The 27,920-nt window shown below is 40.6% G+C and overlaps 1 protein-coding gene and 1 long non-coding RNA gene across 2 annotated transcripts; both read left to right on the top strand.

Moving 5' to 3' along the window:
- The first annotated feature begins 9,196 nt into the window (after positions 1-9,196).
- foxa2 (forkhead box A2) lies at positions 9,197-12,090 on the top strand. The gene is made up of 2 exons (XM_049741258.2): positions 9,197-9,534; positions 10,380-12,090. The coding sequence occupies exons 1-2, from the start codon at positions 9,463-9,465 to the stop codon at positions 11,646-11,648; spliced, it is 1,341 nt and encodes a 446-aa protein (XP_049597215.1). The 5' UTR covers positions 9,197-9,462; the 3' UTR covers positions 11,649-12,090.
- A 1,666-nt stretch (positions 12,091-13,756) lies between these two features.
- LOC125981160 (uncharacterized) lies at positions 13,757-27,731 on the top strand. Its single transcript, XR_011088105.1, has 3 exons — positions 13,757-13,869; positions 23,521-23,702; positions 26,075-27,731. It is a non-coding gene; the product is annotated as an uncharacterized lncRNA (long non-coding RNA).
- The last annotated feature ends 189 nt before the right edge of the window (positions 27,732-27,920 follow it).

Genomic DNA, 27,920 nt, shown 5'->3' with positions numbered 1-27,920 from the left:
CTAACTTGCAATTTTGTTGTGTTAAGTTCTATCATCTATCGTGACTCACTGAGCGAGTTGTGGTGTTTTTATGTCACAGGTCTCTGAACAGATGGATGTGATTCTGGGCCAACCTCTCACCGCAAGGAAATAATGACATGGTGACTTCAATGTGGGGGCTTTGAAATCATTCATGATAAATGCTATCATGGATCCCCTTCAAGTATCAAATGTACATCCAATAAGAAATTAAAGAGATTCAGACAGTTATGATTAATCTTCTTAACTTTTTTATTCCTCTTCTGATGGTTTCTGCACTGAGATACTGGCTGACCACTAAATGCAGAAAACCCCTACTCATACTAACCGCCGATGAGAAGTTGAAGAAAAAAAAAAAAAAGATATGCTCCTTTTCTCTTCAGTTGCAATCCAATACCGCCTTCCTTTATTTGCTTGCTTGAATTCTTTCAAGATGTGAACTTTGCTGGCCAAGTGACCCCATTAACCTCTGTGGGGGAAATTGTTTCTCCACTTAACACACCAAAAAGTACTACTTTGACTTAACTTGCACATTCAATTTCAAACCCAAATTGGCCAACTAAAAATATCTGATGATTTTCTTGCAGTCCAATGTAATGATACATTGGGTTGGAGATGGGCCACTGGAATCATTTGTGTTGTAGATAAGAGGTGTGAACAAAATCATGGAAGAAATAGAGTGTAATGTCTCCCCCCTCTGGCTGGACAAACTTGTTAAACAGTGACATGTACTGCATTTTTTTTTTTTTTTTTTTTTGCGTGTACGTAGAATGTTACTGTGTTTGTATACATGATTGTCACTGGGTTATTTATTGCATTTAATTAAAAAAACGTTAAATTCAAAGCTATAGTATATACACAAATTGTACAGATTACTGTAAAACATAAAAAAACAGATTAAAATTGTAAACATTTTGAAATTGTTTGATATGATGGTGGAACAGCACAGCATGATTATAGTTTATTTTTTCAAACCCAGCAACCAACAGTCAAATGAAAGCGAATAATAAAAAATATGAAAAGTTTAGTATAACCCAGGTGTAAAAAAAAAAAAAAAAAAAAAAAAAACTTAAAATCATCTTTCTCCCCACTATGGTGTAACTGTCCCTTCACATTTGTCATAATTGATTAAATTCCTGCCATCAACAAATATAATGTCAGTTTCCTGATACCATCAAACATAAATATCTTTTTTTCTTTTCAGATTGGAATTATTTACAAGTAATGGAGAAAATTCAAGCTATTCAGTCACCAGGACCAGGAAAGCATTTCAGCACAGTATTTTTTTTCCTGCCAGAAGGTGTCAGTCTTGTAAGTTATTTGTCACTGAACATGGTAGAGTTGTGGAATGGCCTTAATAAAATGTGAAGTCCCACAAAGAAAATGCTAATATGGAAAAGTATTTTTAATTTTTCATTATTATTGATTGTTTTGACTTTGCCATGATCTGAATTTTTTGTGGGGCATTACACTGGAATGCTCTGAGATTGCACGATTGAAAAATTCCTAATCATGGAGTGCCCATGATGCATGTCAGAAAAAATATCTGCTGATGGATCACGGGTAGTTTGATCTTGAGGTCTTGCTGTATTTGTTGAACAGCTTTGCCTGCGCGGTAGCTTCTCGGCAGGTCTCTTGTCACCTCACGGCGAGGTCTGTATGTCACACGTCCTCATCTAAGCCCCCCCACCCTCGCCTTTCTTCCGGTCCTCGGTGTCTTTCCCTTCCCCGCCCGATGCTCCATGCCGGGTATCCATGGGCTCCAGGCCAAACAAGCAAACAAACAGAACAACAGAAAAGCCCATCACCCAGGACAAGGTTGGTCTAGGAGAAATGAGGAGAGATCTTGTTTGCTTTCCGGCCGGTTCCATTTCACTGTGATGGCAGAGGAGGCCTCCCAGGACGCAGCTATCCACGTTTATGTTTGACTTCCAGGGAGATCAAGGTGGTCCTCAGTTCTGACACATCATCTCTCCACCTAATACATAACTTGAGTGCAAAGCTGTCATCCAATCCTGCTTCTGATAGAGACCACACACTTACAGTGGAATTAATGCAATACACTACTGTTAATATGTCATGTATATTTATAAAGCGCAGTTTAAATAAAACATCACAAATGGTAACTCAAGTTTGTGGAACCAAAGATACTCAAAATTTAAAATGTACTTATCTTTTTCTACTCTTGAGTCCATTTTACTTTAGTTTCTCAATTTGTAGCGTTTAGTTTGGTTTGTTCAACTGAAATACACAGCAGCAGTCGAACCCATTTGAAGACCATATTGTGTGCCTGAGTGTCGTACATTGTGCCTCAACATCCCAGGCATCTCAGTCTACTGGAAAATGTAGAGTGGGGCAAAAATATAAGGCGAAGAAGGTCCCCAACTTCAGTAATTTTTCATTTTGCAATGTATGTTAGCATTAAGCTAGCCTTTCGTTGAATGAATTTGCTTAGTTTGGTTGAACGTTTTGGTGTTTGATTCTCTTTTTATATGTTCATTTTACAAACTAAACTTCTCCAGAAAGTGACGGAAAAAAAAAAAAATCAAGGACGCTATGATAAACAGGGGTTCACTATAATGCATTTTGGCTAATTAGTCTTATCAAAAAACAGCAAGGAACGGACCACGTTTGCAAAATGATTTGGACTGAACTTGAGATGTTGAAGCACTCAAAAATAATGATAATTTCCATAATCATATGGGATTTTATTTTCTAGATGAAACAATAGAAGCAATAGATGAGTTGTGTGGATGTTCTGGGCAATGTCACAAAAAGGCTCAAATATCTCCGTGTGTGGCTTGTCAGAGCATCAAATCATTCTTTAATGTTAAAAGCCAATTAAAGGGGGAAATGAAGACTGGAAACGCTCTGGGAAAATGCAGATGAGCCATGTAGGTATATATTTGATTTGCCGCCTCCAGCTGTGCCCGGAGAATTCCCCTGACCCATCCTATGCACCGGTTGCTGTGTGAGGCCACATGTACCCCTGTTGCAAAGCAGCCAGGCACAATACGCAACCCCCCACTCTTCTCCTGAAAGGGCTGGTCATTGACCTCTCAGGCAAGTGGCAATATTTGCTCACCTGAAATACACACATCTTGCCAATTGGGGTCGGGGTGGGCCAAAGACTGGGGAAGGAACCCTTGATGCAGCTGTGGCCCAGAGAAAGAGCCAGACCAGGAAGTTTTGTGGCAGAGGAAGGGCAGGGGTGGTGGTGAGGGGGTCTCTCTTGGCGGGGGGCTGTTGAGCAGTGTTAGCTCTATTGTGTCTTGAAGGAGGCAGGGACGCTATTTGTCCGAAGCTGTAGGAGGCTGATGAGGTGCTAATCTGTTGAGTGGCCGAGTCATTGCACCTCTGTTCCCAATGGCCTGTTAGCTGTCAGGGCCTGTAAAAAGGCACAATTTACGGGCCCCGCGACCAGGACTGAACCATCCGTGTCCGCGGGTAAGCAAACACAGATTGGACAGTTATGTTGTTGCTCTTATAGGGCAGGTTTTACCACCGGGCTCCTGGGGTGACACGTAGGCAGCCCCCTTTCACCGCTCTTCATGAGCTGTCGGCTCCCTCCGTGCTCCTCTGTAAACACTACAAATTAGCCATCTGCATATGGATGGGCCCTCGTCCATCCGAGAAGGCCCGGCAGAAGATAGGCTCACCTCTAATGCGGACCTGATATAAATTCTCCGCTATACGCTTCTAATTTCTGTGCTATGCATACCAAACAAGGATAGCTTTCAGGCAGCGAGCGTGAGATTTTGTTGTGTCGTCTGCTGAAGCATGACGATAATGAAAGCGCGCCGGTAACTGGCTGTCAAAGATGGGTCAGAGGTAATCCCAAACTTGAATTTCCCATCAGCCTGGAATACAGATAAGACCGCAGCAGATATAAGCCTCACTCGCCCACTGACACGGTGATGGAAAAAGGAAATGGAGCAAAAGCCTCTCTCAGATGTAGAGCTCAGATGGGTGTTTTTTTTTTTTTTTCTCTCAGGTGGTCTTATAGAGATGGTCGCAGCCCAACACATTTCAATAGCTTAAATGACATTGCATCAGTGCATGTTGAAACACTGCAGAGGCAGCAAAAATACTCACATTTTGTATTTAATTAGAAGTAGAGATTCTTTTTTCAAAAAACACCCCAATAGAGATATCAAATCCTTTTCTTAAATATTCTGTAATTTAAAATAAAATGTGATACAATCACACCCACAATGGTGCAAACGTTCGTTTGCATCTGCGCCTGTTCAAAAATCTAAATGCCAAATGAAAGAAAACATAAATAAATACCAGGGTCCTTTGTGTTCGTTAGGTGGGAAAGGAGAGCAACTTTTATGCCATCGAAATTTCTTTCCATAGCTTTGCATATGTTGAACTGACCAAATTACCTCAATTACGGAATAATGGCAACTGAAAAAAAAGACTACGCCTTTCCTGAAAATATTATTTTAGTTTATTTTTGATTGCAGACTTTGTAGCATTTGTATTGGAAATATCTTGCCCCTCTGAAATTGTTTTAACATCATCACCTGTGGAGTCTGAAAAAAACCCAAGCCCTATTTTAGAAAATTATGGAATAGAAACTAAAGATACCACGAGTAACAAAGTATTTGTCCTTTGCTTGCCATCACTCAATGGTTAACCGCTTTCCTCGCTGTCAAAAAGTACTGCCCTTCACATCAATTAGGATTAAAAAGCTAATTAATGCAATGTAACTTTCCAATCAGCACACAGCTCTCTGACAGCACGGTGGCCCAGAAGAGCAGTATTAGCCCATCACAGATTACGACATGCGAGGTTTGGTGATGGCGCTGATATCTAGACATGCAGCTTCCCACGGGAGCTTGGCACTTTAATTAGCATAGCAGTACTGCTCCCCTCCTGTTTTAATTGCCTACAGTCTGTGATTAAATGTGTATTGACTCTGCAGTTGGCCCACTAATGAATGACAATGGGTCGATTTGGTGATATTAAATCTTTCGGCCCTAATAAACATCAGGCACCTTTTACTTTGAAAGTTCAGACCGACATTTGAAGAAGTCAAAGCAACTGAACCGATCGATGTGAAATGATGACCCAGAAATGATTGACCAAGAAGAATGAATTACAAACTAAATTTACCATACTAGACCATAATTTGAGGTATTCCCAAAAACCACACAAAATCGTTGGCTATTTTTTGTATTCCACCTTCCATATTCTCCTCCTGTGGTCCTATAGATGAACTGTCGCTTTGTGTGATAAATGAAGGGCAGCGGTCAACACGAAACCTTTTACCATGACAAGGAGACGAGTATTGAATCTGGAGCGCCCTGGTTACAGTCAACGTAAAAACATACAAATGGGATTCTTGGGCCACATTCCTCTCAATATCAAAAGGTGCGTATTTGAGGATATCCTTAGTGCGTTTACGCCTGTGTTTGCACCCTGACCCACTGGGGCCAGTGCAATAACTTTGGACTCCCTCCCACATGCATCTCATTGCACTGACCAGTGACCACTCTGGGTTTTTATTTAGCTCGCCTTGTGTGCCTTCCCAGTCCAGCCGCTTTTCAGATTCATTTCCAGGTAAACAGAGTGTGGCCAGCCACAAACCTGCGGCCAACAGGCGTTGTCACAGCTGTGGCAGATAATGGCAAGTCCAAACTCCAGGCCGGCTCTGGAATGTTTACTGTCACCACAGGCAAGTTGGCAGCAAACATTTTTTCCCTCTTTTTTTCTAAGAGAAGGGACCTCTAATTATTAATTTTATTTTGATGAATTACATACTTAACCCTTTGGCTTATGTGGCTCTAACCTTGCATTCATAAGGATACAAAGGCTCAAAAGGGAGCATTCTTAAGTGAATTTCACCTAAAAGGAGGGAAAAAAAAGTCACTTTCAAAGTTGAAACTTAACACATTCCTGCCAACAACTCCCGGGTGTTTGGCGGAATGTTCCAAGAGGTCCTCCCACTGAGCAAGGAGAACCTTTCTACCACCTCTTGGCCTGCACCCAAAAAGTGCTCATCACTTGAGGTTGGATCAGAGAATGTTGTTTTAGGCCAGTGCGCATGCAGGTGTAGCACTTTCACGGCTTTTAACCTCTCATTAAACTTTCAACACTTAATGTTTGCCCTTGTCATGAGCACTGATTGAATGAATGTCGGATGTGTTAAATATAACACTCTACATCGTAGACATTAACTTGATCAACAAAGCGGCAAGTGTCACCTGTGAATAGCAGAGGTGCGTCACTTTTCTTTCCCGTGTGCCGTTGCTTTGTAAAGCAGTTTTTATCTCCGCAAACTTGCAAAATAAAGTAAAGCTAATTTGGGCTAATAAAGAATAAACTAACTCTCGCCACCTTAAAATAAAGATAATAGAAAATAAATAAATAAATAAATAAATAAATAAATAAATAAATAAATAAATAAATGAACGAACGAATAAATAAATAAATAAATAAATAAATAAATAAATAAATAAATTTAAAAAAATCATTTGAGATCTCTTCAGTTCTTCAACAAAATAATGAACATCAAAATGCTGACCTTTTCAGATAAGGGCACAATCTAATGTGCACAAATAATGTGCACAATATAAAGAGATGAAACACAATAACTATCAAGGGAAAGATTAGAATCCTAAATTTTGACTGACACGGTCAGAGAGATTGAAAGCAAAGTATTAAAGGGGATGCATGCGTCAAATATTAGAAGACATGACAAAGTCAAATAATTTTATTTTGCTTTCATTGGATCTCAAAATGTTGTTGGTTTGTGTTGATATTAATCACATTCAATTTAAAAATTGAAATTAAATCAGTGACACACCGTTGTAAATCGATGTATATGTTAATTTATTCATGATGCATGAGGCAACATTAATGATGGCTACCGTGGGCACAGGGACGCCACTAGGAACCACTGAGTACTGGTATAGCCTGGCCCCGCTCACCAGTGATTGGAAATAATATCCTAGGAATGTTGTTTAAGTGATCATTTGAAAAGTAAATGCAATGATTTATTGAAATAAAGTGTGGCATATCTCTAATTACTATGTGTTTCCATGTTAATCGTTTTTGATCAATCTGAGATGAATCGTTATGATTGATACCAACATATAATAGGCAAGTTTGCTAACCCTTGGACTATATTAACTTCTACTTTGGTTCTTCATCACAACTCTTTTTGCATTTTTTCTTTGCAAAAAAAGAGTTTGTAGTGAGCTATGTTATGATTATGAAAAAGGTTACATGACATATTTTGTCACAAAGGTGTTTCATTTTGCCATAATCTAAAACCCATGTGTGTGATTTATTTTTCAGAAGATCTGTTTCTGTAACTATTATACAAATACAGTACAAGAAATCAATTGCATTGAAAATGTGGCTTAAATTCCTCATGAATTCAAGAAGACACATGACGCCATTTTTTATTGATCGAAAATTCCCCCAAAAAGCTGATTAACTCGATGTTTTGACAGTATTCACAAAATCTGCACTATTGGGAGTATGTCTTGGACATGAACTGATAATTAGACCAAACTAGGATGAGGAGGGGCTGCAAGCACACACACAACTGGTTGACTTCAGATTTTGTTTTTCACAAAATCCAAAATGCGACCTTCACCCATGTGAAAGGACTCTCGCAGGTTGATGATTAACCTTGGAATTAGTAACACCTTTCATTCAGGAACAAAGTGTCATTTGGGTCAAGGACCATTTTGGAATAGTCCTACCAAGAAATGGACTTCTCTCTTTATGAAAAAAATAAATTATAGGTTGTCTTTATGGAAAACAATAAATACAATCTCTCTCTTGATATAACAAGCAAAATGATTTCCTAATTTAACATTTATTATACGTCATAGGCAGTTTAATATTCAAACCAAATTTCATGCCATCGTTGTTTTCAGCAATTATTCTCGCAAACACGCACAAAAAAACCCGTCAATTTAAATGACACCCATTGGCCTGCATTGCCTTCGCTACATTGTGGAAGCTGTGTGCGCGTAGCAATCCCCAATCGTCAAACACGGAGTTTTTTTTTTCCCCCCTCATGATCTCATTTCCAAGTTAAGCAGACTCTGTTAGTCCCTCGTCAACAAGAAAGGTTTACTCGCCTATACTAATGGGGCTTTATACTGATAGTTATGCTCCTGCGTAAATATACACTCAAATAGATGTACAACTAGTGACACGTGGCGGGCAACACACTACAGCCTCACCTTCATGTTTGTGTCATACAAATATATCAGTACTGTACAGTACTTTAACAAGCTGCAAGGGATATCTTCACTTTAAATACAGTCATGTAGTCTCGTTGATATACTAAATAAAAACCTGTATAATATATATAAACCCTTGATTTATATTTATATTATTTTGCATTTTGCTGAATGAAAGCAAATGAAAAATTCTTCATGCACACCTCAGAGCCCAATAAGGTAATAACCGACAGAGGGCGCTCTCACGCAGTGCTTAACTGCACTAATTTCAAACACTTGCTGGGGGAAACCTTTTAAGAATGTTGGTGAAATACTTTTTTAAATGTTATTCTTAATTCATATGATAACTGTGTTAATACAAATTTCATTTGGGACAATGGGTAACAATAAAAAAAATTAGATTAAACAAATAACATAAGTCGAGTAAGCATCTAAAAGTTGTGGCCATTTTGAATTATAAAACAAAAACAACAATACATAATGATAATAAGAATGACTCTAATTCTTCTGGACACTCAAAGACGATACTGGTATAAAACAAACAAAATAAAAGGTATAAAACTTAAAGTGCATCAAATTACAAGCTAAAATACTGTGATCTCAAAAAGAAAGTGGAGCTTGGATAACTTTATAAGGAACTGCAATGACAATGTCAACATTGCATCTAAGTACCCAATGTAAACAAACAATGCAGAAAAAAAAGAAACATTGATTTATTTAAAATGAATAAGAGCACCATGGAAGTTGTCTATAGAAGGAAAAAAACACCTTGCAGTATTCCACTCTTTCCTGTCTGTATATAATCAAAGTCTAAAATACATCTTTTCATATATGGTCAGTGCAGGTGTACTATGGGGGGTGGGTGGGGAGGGTTTGGATTGTTGCTGGGGGAGAAGGGGGGGGGGGGGGGTGAAGCTTGAGGAGTCTCACGCCTAGGTGCGAGGAGATTATTCAAATAGGGCCCAAGGCGTAGAAGTAGGATTGGAGGCTTGGCTGGCGCACACAGCTATATCACTGCGTCAAGCGGCTGCACCGAGCGTCATTTTCAACTGCGCTCACTCGCCGACGCATTGCGCGGCTGCCTCTCCCTTTTGTGCGCCACTCTTGGACTCGGAGGGACGCGGCAGCCACGCCGGCACATGTACCAGCGATCGGTCCCTAGTCAGCGGCTATATACGAGAGACGCGCTTGGCTTTTTTTCCTCAGCTGGGAGACGCTCGGTTTTAAGTCCTCCATGATGCTTGGAGCAGTTAAAATGGAAGGACACGAACACACCGACTGGAGCACCTACTACGCAGAGCCCGAGGTGGGTACCTTAAATATATATTTCCCCCCCGTTGTCTAAAGCCGATCCCATTTTATACAACTCAATATTAGCCCTGAGATAATATTAACTTTGTGATCAAATATTGACTTGAGGCGCCTCCAAATCCTCCCCCATCTCCACGCCGCGCGCGCTATCCTAACAAAGTTGCTTGACATGTAGAGGAGGAGGAGGAGGTGGGGTAAACTTTTTCACTTGGATTATAATTTTTTGTCTATATACCTATCTTCACCAAATCACACGAATTTTTTTGGGTCCTGTTTTCACTCGACAAACAGCGGAGGTGTTTGATTTGGGGAGCAGATTGGTTCAAATATTTGGGATGCGCTCTCGTGTGCGCGCTCCTCACTATCTGTGCGATTTGAACACGAGACATGACGTGTACTATTTAATAACTATAAACGCTTTAGAAGCATTAACATAAGATTGTACGCCACTGCATTGATCACATTATGTCTCAATATACCGCGAGATGGTACGCAAACTAGTCTGCTTTTGAATCTCTTCTTGAGACTCACTGATAGTTTGGCTTTATCTCAACGGTGTTATTCTAATTCATATTTTTGCATTTGTTCAAATATAATATATATTTTTGTTGTAATTTCTTTATAATTTAATTCTGTTCCATGAAAGTTCTTATTGCGATTTCCGCCCCCGAAAGGCGCTATGCGGATAAAGTTTCATAGACCACTGGCAAGCCAGCCTTTGAGCGATCTCGTGCACTATATAAGTAAATATTAGTTGATCATTTATTAATATCGATGCACCTTGCATTTGTGTTGGGTTTCATAGATGATCTTTTCATAATTCTATTTCCCCCTCGACAGTGTTATACCTCTGTTGGCAACATGAACGCGGGCCTGGGCATGAACACGATGAACACCTACATGAGCATGTCCGGCATGAGCACCTCGGCCAACATGTCGGCCAACTCCATGAACATGTCTTACGTCAACACCGCCATGAGTCCGGGTATGACCGGCATGTCTCCGGGCGCCGGCGCCATGAACGGCATGGGAGCAGCCGGCATGACGGCCATGAGCGCGGCTTTGAGCCCCAGCATGAGTCCCATGACCGGGCAGCCCCCCTCCATGAACGCGCTCACATCCTACACCAACATGAACGCTATGAGTCCAATCTACGGCCAGTCCAGCATCAACCGCTCCAGGGACCCCAAGACGTACCGGAGGAGCTATACGCACGCTAAGCCGCCCTACTCGTACATCTCCCTGATCACCATGGCCATCCAGCAGTCTCCCAGTAAGATGCTCACCCTGGCCGAGATCTACCAGTGGATAATGGACCTCTTCCCCTTTTACCGACAGAACCAGCAGCGTTGGCAGAACTCTATTCGCCACTCGCTGTCCTTCAACGACTGCTTCCTTAAAGTGCCCAGATCGCCGGATAAACCCGGTAAAGGTTCTTTTTGGACTCTCCACCCGGACTCGGGGAACATGTTCGAGAACGGCTGCTACCTGCGCCGTCAGAAGCGCTTCAAGTGCGACAAAAAGCTGTCGGGTGTCAAGGAGTCCGGACGCGGCAAAGTGGGCGGCGACGGCTCGTCGCACAGCAGCTCCGAGAGCTGTAATGGCAACGAGTCGCCGCATTCCAACTCGTCCGCCAGCGACCACAAGCGGGTCATGTCGGACATGAAGGCGAGCCAAGCTCTGAGTCCGGAGCACGCCGCCTCGGTCGCCGCCGCTGCAGCAGCGGCAGCAGCAGCAGCGGCCGCCGCCGCCTCGTCCATTTCGTCACCGGTGAGCCAGGGCCAGCACCTCCTCTCCCAGCATCACTCGGTCCTGCAGGCCCACGAAGCGCACCTGAAGCCGGAGCACCACTACTCCTTCAACCACCCGTTCTCCATCAACAACCTCATGTCCTCGGAGCAGCAGCACCACCACCATCATCATCATCACCACAAAATGGACCTAAAAACTTACGAGCAGGTGATGCATTACTCGGGCTACGGATCCCCAATGACCGGGCCCCTCTCCATGGGCTCCATGGCAGGGAAGTCCGGCCTGGAATCCTCATCCATACCTGACACCTCTTATTATCAAGGAGTCTATTCCAGGCCCATCATGAACTCATCATAAATGGACTTCTATCTCAACGTGTAAATATGTGAAAAAAAATATAGAATTTGTGTACAATATGTATTTCAAATATTTTCTTCCATGATCGTTTTAGTTGTCGAGTTTGTTAGTAGCCCTATTGTTGTTAATAATCTGTGACACTGGCTGATAATGTGACCTGTTCAGAAGTCTGCTGCAGGAATGAACTCCAAAGAAAACAAACCAATAAATAAAACAACAACGAAAAAATAATTTAAAAAAAAAGAAAAAAAAAAGAAAAGACGAAGAAGAAGAAAAGGAAGAAAAAACTGTAAAATAACACACATTTGATAACTGGACTCCAGACTGAATTTCAAAACATGCATTTCTTCAATCATTTGTGTAATTCCTATTTATGGCTTGTATATGTGTATTCTTGTAGTGACAAGAGCAGAATCTATATTAAAGTGTTATTTGTCATGTTTTCTGAAAATGACGATTGCTGAGAAATTATTGCAAAGTGTGTTAATTATAAAAGTTCTCTTACTATCATATAATTGTGCGATTCTATACGGAAGAAGACGTTTGAGGAAAATCGAACATTTGAGGAAGGCGCAATAATAATTTTAATATATTATTTATAATATTAATTATAAAAAATATATATACCACATATCACTTAATTTACAATAAAAAGTAAACTACATTCACTCCATTTTGGTAATCGGAAGAACGCGACTAGAGTTGGCGCATTTCAAACGCACGTGTTATGCACCTCCAACGCTACAACTCCGATCAGCCTTTACATCATTGGGGAAATTTAATGACTTAATAATAAATGTAATACATTTAAAGTAATACTGCATGAACTAAGACATTAATTAGCTTTTTATTAACTTATAGACTACTGGAGACATTAATACTGAGAAGGTAGGCTCCACTTTCTACACTTGCGCTACACTAACATCCAATACAAAATTAAATTTAACAAATTTGACACGCATTATTTCAGATTTATAATAAAACTGCTTTTGCAAATAACAAGGCTGATCTTTGCTGGATCATTTCATTCATGTATTAATTAAAAAAATATTGTTAGTTGAGTGTTTAAAAAAACAACAGAAATAAATATAATTACGGTGAGGGCGCGATTTGTTTATTAACTGTTATTAAAACAATGCAAACAGAATCGTTATTTTGTAAAGGCACATTTTTATACGGAATACATACGGTATATATTTTTTCATAGAAAAGTCAACCTTTTAGGGACTCGCATCAAAAAGTTCCCTTTTGGTGGCTCTCATCAGCTGCGGGCCTGTATGCACACCACATGCTTGCCCATTGAGTGCAGTGAGACATTTGATTCAACCGTGCTGCTGCTCGGCAGTAAAGTTGAGATCAGCGGGCAAGATTAAGTGTCCTTTGTCACATAAAACAAGCTCCCGCGGTGCCGGAGAATAGCATCTGTAAAAAGGGGCCTGATTGTGGGACAGACCCGCTTGAATGTGATGCTCTAACTTCCAATCTGGACCTCCATTGTCTCCTCTCTCTCAAAAGTGGTGGGGACCCTCCCATCTTGTTAGATAAGATAGGTTAGTTGTCATCCACATGAATTTAGCCTCCTCCTCGGAGCTCAAATCCAAGGGCGCATGACTCGAGGAGACGTTTGTGCACCAAACGGAGATTCCAGGCTCCTCAGAAGAACCCCCAAGCGCCTTTATGCCAAGCAAGCCCAATACAAAAATGATAGCCCCTCAGCACCTGCACGCACGGACTAAAAGTGTGCTTTTATTCTCCAGACCCCACTTTACGCATCGCACTTTAAACAGAGTGATCTGCGAATAAACAAAGGCAGTAAACAATGGAGTGGAGGCAATGCCCATGTTACGTATAGGAAGAGTACACACAAGCATCCACACACATACACTAACCAAATTACACACAGTGTAAACTCCGAAAAGGACGCCGCAGCTCTGTAAATTTACACAGACATTAAATTTGGCACTATTCATTTTAGACATATCCCGCTAAGCTGATTTTTTTTTTTTTTATAGCATACTGATCGATATCTCTGTAAAATAATCATTTTTTAACTAGCGGGGCAGTGAAATCTTTGCTTTGTGCTAAAGTCAACAGTGACTGAGTTTGAGCTCAAATAAATGCCGCGATGTCTGGAGCCCTTTACAGAGGGCGCAAGGCAAAGCTTCTACAATGGGCTCCTGCATGCGTGGCTTAACTGCAGCCCCCCGGCCGTTTTGCACAGGTAGGGACACCTTTAAAATATTGAAAGTTGCATGTTAAAAGAATATATATATGGATATATATACACACAAGTTGTCTACTCTGGGAATCTGCGCGCAACTCGCCGCAATTAGGTGCTGATGGAAGCGGAGAGTGCAAAGAGAATTTTCTGCAAAGGAGACGGGTTGGATTTCAAAACAGATCTAGTGGAGCAAAGCTGACAGGATCTGCAGATTGTTACGAGATGGAGAAGCCGAGGATTGCGGCGCAGTGGACAAAACAGCACTAATGAGTAGTCCGATCGGAAATATACATGCATGCGTGCATGGATAAATGCGCACTGTTTTTAATGTATGCATTGTTGTGATTTTGAGTTTGTCTGAAATTTTGCCATAGGGTTATATTTTGTCATGTGAGATTGAGTGAAATATTTGTTGCTTTAGGCAGACAGAAAAACAACAGTTTTAAAAAACATTAAAAACCCCACCGTTTTCTAAATTACTTTAGTAATACTTATTTATTATTACAATTATTTTTATTACATTGTTTCTATGAGCTTTAAAAAATTTGTGACTGTATTGTAAAATCTAAATACATGGTCATAAATAGTTTACACGTGCATGGGGCTGTTAGCACTTGCATATGAACCCAGAACACAACATAAAAAAGCAATAATAATAATAATAATAATAATAATAATAATAATAATAATAATAATAATAATAATAATAATAATAATAATAACAACAACAACAATAATAATAATAATAATAATGCTAGCCTTGCTTGTCATCTTTTCCAGTGAATAAGTGAATAAATGCCACACAGGAGATGGAAATGGCCTTTTGGAAATTTGATTGGCCTTTCGGAAATTTGATGTTTTCATATATATATATATATATATATATATATATATAGACACATACATATACACGCACGCGCGCACACACACACGCGCGCACACACACACACACACATGCGCGCGCGCACTCGTTGTTATAGCAACTACATAAAGCCTGGTCCAGCCTGTTGATCCCTTTACTCCGCTAACCTGATTTAGCGGCAATTCCCATGCATTTGCATTTTTCTTGATGAAGGCTTTATACAAGACCTCCCACACAAACCATCCAGAATGTTATGTCAGGCTTTTATTGATGGGGGGGGAAAACATGAATGATCGACTACCCTCCAGGTTGTCTTCACAGACTAATATGATGACTTGAGCTGTCAGCATCCTATGTCATTACATGCTGCACACCTCCAAAGTGAGACATTCTCCCTGCAGCAATGCATTGCAATGCCTGAGCGACTTCTATAAATGACTCACTACCGTGTATAAGCCTTTTGCGCACCCACCCATGGGTGTTAACTGAGTGGTGCTATGCGAGAAAAGCACAGCGCATAACTTCTGGAAGAATTATAATGATAAGTATAATAATATGAAAATTGAAAGGTGTAGTGATTCATATGACTGGCATTTTCTGAATGCATGCATACAAATTGACAATCTCTATGTGATTTCAGGCGGATAAATGTTGTTTCATATATAGTAGCGCGTCTGTCGCACCTTAGTCTCAAAGCGCCGCTGCTTGGAACACCCAAGTAGATCTGTCGCCATGGCAACAGCGGGACACCGGTCCAACAAGCTGTAATTCTGTCTCAGGCTTTTTCAGGGGAGGGACCAACTAGGCCAACTTAACTCCTCTTTCATGAGAAATACTCCTAATCCCATATTTTAGTAAGGCAAACTGCCGTTCCTCACTATATTAAAGACGCCGCAAAGTCAAAACGACGTGCCACCCAGCAGGCGGCCCGTTTCGGTCCACATCATTCTGCCCAAAAATCGACGTGCATCCAATTGGATATGCAATAACATCGGACCAAAACGGAAATTATTATGACGCTATAAGAACTAATATTATAAACGAAAATTAAAATATAATGTAATATTTGCAAATGTTTTGGTTTGCATAATTGAATAAAAGTCCAATAATGTAATAATACTGCTGAAAAACAGTAGTCATTTATATATTGTACACATACATATTGCAAGTAAGTCTTTTGATAAACTGTTGGTTTTAATTAAAACACACATATATGATGTGACCCAGCACAAACATATGTTAAAATCATTTATGCAAACATTTCAAAATCATTTCAGGCTGAACAGTTACATTTGTAAACTGAGCAATTTTTTTCCAAGAGTAATTAAGTTCTTCACTTAATAAAGAAATTTGATATAAAATACAGCTACACACTAATTTTAACTGCACTTGTGGCAGATTTTAGCTACCAAATACAATGAGTTGTTTAACATGTAATTTAGATTTTGATAATGTAATAAAGAAAATTAATTTATAATGAATAGCATTTCTTACTGTGCAAATAATTTCCCCTCTTATATTTGCCTTTATTCCATTATAAAACACGGCTTACAATAAGAAGCATATTTGTCCATCTTAAAAGTTGAATTCCTGTCATCCCTAAAGGTAAAGCCTGACTGGGTTGACTTTTAAATTCAACAAAATCGACAGGCGTGGCATTTATTTTGAAAATCCAGACGCATGAGGGTCATCTTGAGGATGAGTTTGGATGGAGGTGTGTGTGAGTGTGTGTGTGTTTGAAGGGCAGACAGAAAGAGAGAGAGAAAGAGAGAGAGAGAGAGGAGAGAGAGAAAGAGAGAGAGAAGAGAGGGAGAAAGGGTGAGAATGCGGCTGCTGACTGTGATGTGTCCGCATGTCTTCTGACATGACTCTGTGACATTCCAATGTAGGACTCCTTCATGTCGGGGTGACGGGATGTTCGAGAAAGAGAGCGCGAGGGGAAAGAGACAACGAGACAGACAGAAAGAGAGTGAGGAAAAAGAGAGAGCGAGAGGTCCATCAACAATGGCCATTGAGTAGTAGGCAAGGCAGCAGCTGGTGGGACACACACTGACTGACCTACAGGCGGTCTATTGAGGCCGGGATGGGGTGCCTTACTCTGCCCTGCTGCTTTTATGTGCCTGGAAGTGGATGGATGGTCAGTGTTTATCCTTGTGAAATATTGCTACATACATTTAAATGGTATCTGTCCCTTTTCAAAAACAGAATGACTCATTAAAAAGACGCAAGGATGAGCCTGGACAGACAATGGAATATGAGTTAGGAGAAGTTCAGTTCCTTTGAGCTCAAACCTCGTGGAGAAAGCTAATATAAAATTTTGTTAGTGAGCTATGCTAAAAGGACGCCTGACCGGCCTGCCAATGTTTTTATTTATTTATTTTTCAAAATTTTACTCGCGCTATGCTGATGGTTGCAGGGTTTTTTGAAAATAGTGGCCCATCATATTTCTTTTCCTCGCCCTACGGCCCATTCGGCCCCACATTGCCATAACGCGGCCCTTAAACTCTCTCCCCACATCCCCCTCAGCTCCAGTTCCAGGAAGTAAAGACAGAGCTTTGCCAGCCAATCACGACGAAGGACACCCAACTCATTAAAAGTTAATGAAACCTATAAACGTGGTGCGCCAGCAATTCATTTAAACCCCCAATCCAATCTCCTCTTCCAGGGAAGGCAAACAAGCCCGTGTGCCCCCTGTGCCGTCCTCGGAATAACAAACTACGGAATATTTTGTCCTGCATATGTTCTCCTATGCAGACGTGCACTGTGATAGGCTATCTGACAATGGGACTTGTCCAATTTAGTGAAGAGCAGACCGATGTTGTGCAGGGTGGAGGAGCAGGGGGAGGGGGATTCTGTAATCTGGGCCCGATTTGAATTTAATGCCTTCACTTTATAGCACACATCTTGTCAGAAGTGGAGGTGATATGTCATTTCAACATTCATGAGAATCAATGACATTCAAGTCATGTGCTCATTTTAATACCTTACGAGCGGGGGCCAAATCTACAACAAAGTCCTGCATTATGTTGTTGTCGGAACAGGCCAAATGCGGACATCTAGTCTTTTCTCCAAAACACACCCACCTCGCCTATGTCAATTTAATAACAACGCATCAACAGCAATAAAGTGCCACTTTACAAATGTGCAAATCCAAAGTGGGTCGCATTACCCGCCCCCCCCTCCTCGTTTTTAAGACCTCCGTCTCGTAGCGCTTTCCTCGGGGGACACAAATTAAATTCCCGGCATGTATAGCGCCACTGTCAGCTCACTAATGAATTCCCATACCCGAACTTGAATCAAATTAATCCCCAATTTAATCCTGTATAAATGGCGGCGTTATTTATAATGGAAAAGAGGATGCTCAGTTGAAGGATAGAAGAAAGCTGGGAGGTGTCTACAGGGCTGTTGAGCAGATTATGAGGAAGGATGAGGCCTGCATGTTCTCCCCGCTGCAGAGTAGTCCCCAGATACACACTATTAACCCTCGCCTGCTTGACGCTGACAGAAGCATCGCTGTGTTTGTCACTTAATATCCTCTCAGATTAAGGAGTCAACTGGCAGATTTATTGGCGGGAGGCTGGTTACTCTTATCTTGAAGTGGCCGACAGAAAGATAATGAAAGGTGCGCGTCGTGGAGATGATGTATTTGCGGTTGCGGCTAAATGAGCGGTGTGTTCCGACTTGCTCCGACCCGCCAACGGGTGAGGTCACGACGTTGTGGATGTGTATGCATGCAAATATTGCATCAACGTTTCCTTCACGAAAAGCTTCCTTTGACTGACGAGAAACTTCATATTGGAGTTGGGGTTAAAATCATTGTGACGCTTTTACCATGAGAATACACAATATTGGTCCCGGACGCCGTCAGATGTATTTGAGTAAAGAAAAGCAATTTCCAGATGGCGGCTTCAGGTTCAGTTATTGACGCGTGGCGCTAAGGGCTGGAACTGCCGGGCACTTCCTCCTTTGTTGGTTTTGGCCTCTTCACATAAGAGCCAACAGAGAATGACAACACATGTAGCCATGCCAACATCATGATGTTTTATATCAGCAGAGGATCAGTTGTTCATTTACATTCATAATTTGGATTCTTATGTGTCAGAAGGGCCTAAAATATAATCAAACGTGTCAAAGTCACCGAATTCAAATTAAACGGAGTAAGTTACTTGTATGTTTCCTACAACCCGCGGTGTATTGTATACTATGTATACGTTATTAAGTCAGCAGTTGAGCACGACAGACGGTTCTAAAGACAGTCTGGCAGTTCCTAGGACATTTTGGAGCCTTAAAAACCTGCTCCACCAAATGTCTGAACAGCTATGGTTTATTGAGGCATCTGTAAGATGACTCATTTTCTTGCCAAGCTTGGCTCGTGCACCTAGCTTTGTGGCGAGGGTTTGAAAACGCACATACATAGACAAAAGTTTGCTGTTTGCGTTCATCCTACCAAATCTCGACAGGCGCGCCACTGCCCATCACTTGTCACACAATTGCACCATCGCAACCACTAAACACACCATTTGTGTTGTAGAAAGTTATCCCGTATGTATCCAATCCCACATGGTTGGCGACGAAGGAGAGGTGGGGGGCGTGAGGGGCCGCATAATTTGCTAGGAAACATTTTACCGAACATTTGGTGATAAAAACGCCGGCGTCAGCCTCGAGGCTTAAAGCAATTAATTCAGGATCCTGACATAAACTCTCCAATCCTTTGACAGCTTGGAGCTGAAATAAAAATGCTAGTTCTCCTGGGAACGGCAGGAGATAGCTGGCTCTTTTCTGGACTGTTTGCTCACTGGCCCTGAGAGGCAATCTTCCCCAGTCAGAATGAAATGCAAGGACACAAACAATGTACCGGCGAGAGAATGGGAGATGGGGAATGAACAGTTTGGACTATTTGCTTAGCAGAAGGGCAGCCACAATGGCCGGCCCATGGCTTTCCCATGCATCAAGCCTCTTAGTCTTAGGCCTCCCTTTGTTGCCAGCCTTCTTCTCACTCGGCCAGATAAGAAACCAGCTGCCCCGATACTTTTAATTCCCGTTAAACGGCGTACTGTATGCTCATTTGTCTGTCAACATTGTTGAATTGGACGGGTTATCGTATCTCGCTTCACCTTTGCGTGTTCTCCTTTAGGGGCTCATGCTTGGTCATGAAAGGAGACGAGAAGAAGAGGGGATAACGGCTGACCCCTCTTCTCTTCTTAGAGGAGGTAGCACAAGTCAAGCACCGAGTTGCGATAACTATTCCGGAGAGGAAATCTTCGCTCAAAACTTACACAAGTGTAGCCTGACCCCAACAATCATGTCATTTTTACAACTGAAGGTAAAAAGGCTCCAAGGGCTCTCAAGCGACACGCTCGTTATATGACCCAAGAGAAGAGTTGGCAAACAGAGCGAAGCTAGCACAACTGGATGCTGGAAGGATCCATGTTGTGCTCTTTTGTTTTGTCCTGTTGGATTGTGTTTGCGTATACATTAACCGCGTCTGTCCCACTTGTGTATTCGCTCTCTATACATGGAATGCTCTCAGTCTTCCGATGGTGGAAGCCTGTTGGGAATAAAATAACAGCAGTAAATTAGTCTTGAAAAGCAAGCAACCATCAAACAAAATAAACGACAACAAAACAAAAAAAAGAGAGCGTGGCGGGCTGTCAGTGGAGGATCAATACACATAAGATGAAGGAGCATATTCATGCATGTGAGCAGACACTTGCCTAAATACAAACACACACACACACATGCCCATCCCCCTCTGTAAAGGTTGCCGTGTCAAGGACCCCCTGGGTGGTCAGACTGAGGATGATTTTTACACCATATGATGTTGTGAAGAAGAAACACAGCAAAGTCATTTGCTGGATTTTTCATTTTTCTGATATAAATTAATTTGGATTTGACAACACAAACCCGATAAATAAATGAAAGAACTGTAACTACAAAGACAATAGATAAGCAGCATAAAATAAGTAGAATGGATATGTAACAAAAAATAAGTAGCACCCACTCAAAAAAGCTCATTAAAACAAAAGTAACTCATCTCAGAGACTAAAAAACTGAGCAGTAAAAAACTCGTTGACTTTAAATAGAAATTTATTTATTTTTTACACATTTAAAAAGTTTTATTATCTTACCAAATAATATTTTTGTTATGCACTTGATAATTTAATGCATTCATTTTCTAAGTAGATGAAATTGGAAATTTTTGTCAGATGTTTTACTGAAAAGCTTTTAATCCATTGGATGACATTTCAAAGAGCCTGTAGCTGTGCCAGCTTCCAAGACTGCTCCAAGACACGTAGGACTGCAAATAATACTAAAAAAAATGTTTTCGGAAAGGCCTATCGAGTGCAAGCATTGTAGCATCTCCGTATAAATACGCATCGGGCGCCGTTTGGTGCAACCATCAGCATGTATAAGACCTCAGTTATGACAGGCTACATAGCTGTCTGTTTTGTGCATGTGAGAGCCCGGCTTCTCGTGGGGTGGTGCTCTCAGTGTCACGCTCCGCCAACGCTGAAATAAAGCTCTGTTCGAGGCATTTCAACACCGCTTAAGGTTGTCCACGGCCGTGTAATTTATGAGTTGAGAGGACTTGCTTTTTAAATTCACCGAGACCTGCAATCTTCCAGTTTCACGGCCAAGAGAAAAGAGTCATGTGTGTGAGTCATGTAGGAAACTTACAACACTCCTTCAATTACCCCAAACAGTGCAGTCCCAGTGATACGTGCACACTCATGGAGCGTGGCTGTTCGGGCAAATGTTGACGTGATGTCATCGCGTGGACAAACACCTTAACATGAGCTCTGTCACCTGTGAGTCGGTGGGAAGCAGAGGGGATACGGGCCCAAGCGGTTGGCTTTATGGGTGGTCACAAGGTCAGACAGATGGACAGACCAACGCGGACTCCCTCTGTGGTAACCCAAAACACTTTTCAAAATTTAAAATGAACCTCTAATATTGTCTCAAATTAAATCCATCATTAAATATAACAAATGTGTCCACACTAAGTACTATTTAATTTTTTATCCATGTTTAAAGATACTAATTTTAAATATATAATTTACAGTAGAGCTAATACATTTTTATACCCTGGCAATAGTGATGAAGGCCATCTCATTATTGTTTTTATCGCCATGTTTGGTTTAATGATTGAGCTATATGGTTTCATTTGAATCCATTAGATATAAAATGTGCTTGATCACTCCTCTTCTTTAAATATTAGAACACACCTTAAACATTTGTATTGTAATACACAATGTTTATATTTACATGAGTTGTATTTACATATAATGTGTGTTATGCTTTTTTAGCCAGTGGATGGTTCCACAATTTTGTGTTATTGCTAAGTCATCGAATAAATCATAGCTAATGCTACTTTATATTTTGAAATTGAATGTTTAATGTTTGAAGACATAATTGAAAAGGTTAAGCAGAAATAAATGTGAATAGTTCCAACTGCGAATTAACAAAGGACATTGATTAATTATTAATTCAATATGATAGCTTTTATTTATTATTACTTGCTTGATAACCATGTACTAACAAAACATTCATAAGCATATGATAATATTTTATTTCACACCATAATAAACAGATTTCTGTCATTAAAATAACATTTTATTTCTTAATATTTAATAATATGATACACAAAAACACATTACTGTGCAGCCAGAAATATTGTATCTCTTATTTCTAACACAATACACGTGATAAAACATTTTGGCATGATAACACTTTTTTAACACACACTAAAAGCGAAATTGCACAACATTTTTGGAATGTATTTTATATATAAATAGGCCTATAATGAATAATATACTAGCCTTTAAATGAAATTTTTACAGAGAATGTGAAAAATAACTGTGATTAACAAACAATAATTCATACAATATTGCGTATAAAAATCTGCAATGAAAAACAATCTGACAATTTGGGCTTCTAAATACAGCAGTTAACATTTTAAGTAAAAAGCAACCAAAACCAACATGTAATGCATCACATTGAAGTCCAAATTTACATTTGGAAGTTGGAATAAATGCAAACCCCAAAATAAAAACAAAAATTATTCATCAACAACATAAAACAATGAACAATATACAAATGGAAACATGAACTGTGTGTTGCAAAATGCTACTTTAATTACAACAATTAAATAATTGTTGCAAGCAAAGGAACTATCTACTCCTCCTGCTAATAATAACAACAACTTGGACTGCAAACAATGAGAGCGGTAATTTGTATTTTGCATTCTTCCAGCTCAGTCAGACATGGCTGCTTGTGCCTCAGTGCCAATGTGTGAATGTCAACACCCTGTAAACACCTTTGACACACATGCTTGAATGTGACGGGTGAGTTAACGAAACATTCCTGGGTGTTCCCAGTAAGGGTTTACCGCTCATCCAGCATGCTGCACAGCACAAACCCGGGTCGTCTCCCCCGATCCGCAAAGAATATTCATGTAATCTCCATATATTTCCATGTATTCTTTAGATAGAAGCCTTTCATGTATAAAAGATACAAAGCAATATATGACAGAAATTCATGAGTTAATTTCATGTATTTAGAAAAAAAAATAAAAATCCATGAACTTAAAATGAGATAGAACAACACTCTTTAAGGATTTGGGAATTTGGGAGTATAATTCCATCCCAGTGCTTATCTCTGCACCCAGACTATTTGAGCGTTTTGAGATGCGGGCTCCCCGAGGACGGATCGAAGGCGTCCTCGTCGAAGCGCACGTCCCATAAATAGGAGGGTGGAATTTATCCGGAGCCTGTGTCGCTGTCAAACAGGGCTCTGCTGACTGAAGTGATCCCCGCGGGCCGAGCTCTGCAGAGGAGGAAGAGAGGGAAGCTGCGGGAAGCGCTCCGCAGATGCGTGCGTGCACTGCGCACGCGCGCGCGCTCCCAACTTCGCGCACTCACACAATGTCCCTCTCACTCGTGGGTTGTGACCGGCCCATGGCATTGGCCAGGTATGTCAACTATGTTTGCAAAGCCATCCATCACACATATACCTTCCCTCCTGAAACAGGAACTGTTGTTTGAAGCATACACTTGTTAAGCCCATCCTTTGACTTGCCTCAGCCTAATTTATTTCCTCATAGCCCGTGGCAGAATTTATTATCACCTAGGTTTTGTTCTCTATTTTCTTCTCATTGTGACATGCACACTGAGCGTGTGTTGTTAGAAACATAAGGCCCTTGTTACCAAGAGTTACAGTTTGGTCACACGAGTGACCCTTATCGTCGGTGACCAGGGTTAGCAAATAAATACTCGGCAGTGGAGTTGAGCTGCTTGGAAAGCGGAGACAAGATTTATAGTTGTGTGAGGCTTGTGCGTGAGGATATGAGATGTTCTCAAAATGAAGAGAACCATTTCAAAATGGCCTACCAAATGATTGCTGAAAGTTAATTTGAAGTTTCAAAAAAGTTTTACACCATAAAAACTTCCTTAGAGGTGTGACAAAGCACAACACATTCCATTTAGATGGGATTATAAAACTTGTAGGAATTTCTAGCAATTCTAAAACTGTTTTAGTTAATTTGTCTCTGGATAAAGCATGAATAGAAATCATGTATTAATGATAAAATTGAACTTTATGCAAGAGGAAGTTCACTGATGTAATTTAGGACTGTAATTGTGTGGAATTAATTGTTTATTAATCGCTTCTTCCAAATGCGACAAAATGGATCACGTGACTTCTAATTCAATAAGCAGAGGTAGTTTGGGGCAGAAAGATATATAAGATGATGTGAAAAGTTGAGTTACATACAACAGCTCCTCATTTGGGCAGCAAAGAGAGACATTGTCATGGAAAATGGGCACAACAACCATTCATGTTTCATTAAAAAAATACCCATTGAGTTTCTTCATACTCAATCAAGGGAATAATAATTCAAATGCAAATAAATAGAAATGTTGTTTCACATGCAAAAGTTAATAGAGCAATTGTTGCCTTGATTTTTTTTATTTTAATTTAGTAAATAGTAAAACAAACAAGCAAAAGGACAGGATTCCATAACAATGCACTGCAGATTTCAGAAAACCATTTTTGGGCGTGTTTAGAAGCCTGCTGAATAACACTTCTAAACAATTATTATAAAATTGCTAAAACACCAAACGTAATAGTGATGGCGACTTTAAATCAAACATCAAACAGATACTGCAAAAGTCCATGTAAATGTTGGAAGTGGTATGAAAAGCTACAAAGATGCAAAGTTGGCCAGTAAGGTAACTGACTAAACTTCCCCCCCCCCCCCCCCCCCCCCCATTTGTCTTTGTCCTGTGTGAGGCGCAGGTATCACTGAACGTTAATGATTGACTTGAGGCACACCAAGCATCCTGCTTTGAGTGGCCACGTTTCCACCACTATATCTTTGCGGCCCCATAATTCTGTCTGACGTTCGTACAGTATTATTAGCACTGTCGGGGATTCGTGATGCGATCGAGACAAACTTTCAAGAAATAACCATAGGAATTTGGAGGTAAACAGATGATAAGATCGTCTCTGACCCTTTTAGTGTAGTTTCATAATACTGTGCATGGCTGTGTAAATCTCCCCCTAATCTCCCTTTGAGATAAATATGGCCCTTTTCTTTTTGAAAAGTAAATTAATGCCCTGACTATTTTTTCTGCTCCACCTTTTCCAGGGCACCCGGTGATGAGCGTGAAATTAGACTCGGGCTCATTGACAGTACAAAATGGAGAGCAAACTGAGATTAGGGGATGTTAATTAATTGGTAAAATGACTTGGCTCTGTTTATTACTTCCTGCCAATCATTGCCAGTGGTGTGCTCATGACTGGAAATTTGTATATATAATTAATAATAATAATATAATTAATTTTTCTATTTTATATAATTATTTTTCTCATTAAAAAAAACATTTTGACATGAACTTGACAAAAATGTTCATAGTAGTCCACATTACATGCCTAGCCAATCACAATAATTATATAATGTAAAATAATATTTTATTAGAATGCTCTATTCTGTTACCATCAGTTTTTAGACGTGATGTGAGTTAGACATTTAGATGTGAAAAATATGGAGCGTGCTCAATGGCCAGGAATAGAATTAATTTCCAAAATTGAACCCATTTTCATCAATCCTTTGCCAGCTACCAGATTCCCATTCACCAAATGAAAACAACAATGACCAAGGTGTGAGTGACTGTGATCTTCAATTGCCCCTATCAATGTTTTGTTGACTACTATTGCACAGATCATGTGACAGATTTCTTCGAACCCCCTCCCATTTTTCATCTCCATCAGTGTGCTCTGGAAAAAAACACCGAACGACATGTAAAAGGAAATGAGCCGACGTGTCCTTCCTGTCATCCGCAGATGGCTTTTGGCCTCTCCTTCCTGCCCGCTGTCATCGCGGCGGTTCCAGCGACCCGACAGCCCGGCCCAGTCGATGTACTTGGCCGTATCTGCGTGCGACCTGTCTGCCATATGTAATATCAAAGCCTCTGTCAGCACCGAGCTCAATGGGAACAAAAGAGAGGCCTTCATTAATGATTAACTGTTCTAAAAGCCCCGGCTTTTGTATTCCCATGGTGCCGAGGCTATCTGGCCGCCATGTGACATGCTCGCAGCGTTTTTCGAGCAGATTGGGGAAAGCTAGTGAGCAAACACAGGTGCTTTGGAGCGGCGTTGGCGACGCTGTCAGGGACAACCACAAACAAGAGCAGCTATGCCTGGCTAAATGAATCCACCCTCCGCCTCCCCCAGCACCCCCCTGCCCCCCGTCTCCCTGTCACCGTCTAACTTGTTTGCCAGGCCGCACAGCCTTCCTTATGGAGAGTCCCTACACCCCCCACCACACAAGTCCAACGTCCACCGCAACTTCTCACACCCTCCAAAGAAACAAACAAATAAAAGTGAGGACGGCCGACTGCTTCTTTGAGGTGATGGCATTTGCGGCGGTCTTGACTAGTGGAAGAGCAAACAAATTAACGGTGTTCGAGTTTTCACTTTCCAAACCAAACTAAATGTCTTTTAGTTCAAGTGGGGCAATTCCACTGACCCCGGTGTCAACCGCTTGTGTAAGGACTTGCACGCTCATGCACTTGAAATGACCAGAACGAAATTACGCGGGACTCGAGTACGACTGCACACAAAGCGGGTGAATTAATACACAGCAAAGTGACAAGTCACAAACAGATCTTAATGAACAAGTATGGATTTATTAATAGTGACTTTAACTGAGAATGTGCAGCAATTAATATTTTCCTCCAGAGTGACTTGATTGTTCACCCTGACTGAGCTCCTATGTCGCTCTTTACTTTGATAAGACAATCTGATGATAGGATGGTGTTATCTTAACACGGCTTTCCGCCTGGGAGACAAATGAACAAAGTGTGATAACGGGAACAAAAGCTCACCTCTTATTGGCCCAAGCGGCCTCCCGATGGAAAAATCACCAGCGTGAAAAATTCACATTTTCATTTTTCTTCCTGGGCCTTTTAAAATCACTCACACGTTTATAATGTCTCTCGTCGGTGTTTTAATTTCATGCGCTGCAATTAACCGAGCCTATAAAGCATTTATTGTCTGGAAAGATGATAAAAACGTACTTAAACAAACATTTGGAATAAACAGCTGAGGAAATTAAGTTGTAAACACAAGGAAGAATGATGCGCAATTAGATCATGAGATCTAATTATAAAACATAACAGGATAATAATAAAATTGCTATGTTAGTTTGTGAAGCAAGAAAAGATGCACAAAAAGTAATTCACTTCTATCTTGACTTCTGGTGCTCACAATTTTCAATTCGCTCACAGTCAGAGGTGAGTGCAAAGTCTGGGTTTTGTTTGCTCTATTTCCTCAAAATAAATGGAAGAACTCCTGCACTAAAAACTTGTAAAAATGAAAACAATGATTTTCTACTGTGCTAAATAAAAAACAATACCCTCAATGTGTGTGTTTCAATTGATATTTTTCCTCATTTGATTATTTTTCTTTTGATCCATATCTGATATTTGTGTGATCATATTTGAACGGGAGGACTCCTTAAACAATTCAAAAAGGATTTCTCATGAGCAGGGATGTATTCAAAGAGGCTCATGTAATTCCGTCTCCTACCGGATTTATCCTTCACTGGCCGTGAGCTGAGTCCGATGAGAGGAGTTACAAATCCTCACTTTTAGGCTCCTTACTGTAATTCCAAAATGCAGGGGCCCAA

Source organism: Syngnathus scovelli, chromosome 14, assembly GCF_024217435.2.
Source record: "Syngnathus scovelli strain Florida chromosome 14, RoL_Ssco_1.2, whole genome shotgun sequence".
In the NCBI taxonomy this organism is placed as follows: domain Eukaryota; kingdom Metazoa; phylum Chordata; class Actinopteri; order Syngnathiformes; family Syngnathidae; genus Syngnathus; species Syngnathus scovelli.
Note: the sequence above shows the minus strand (reverse complement) of the source record. Positions and strands in the feature narration are given on the sequence as shown.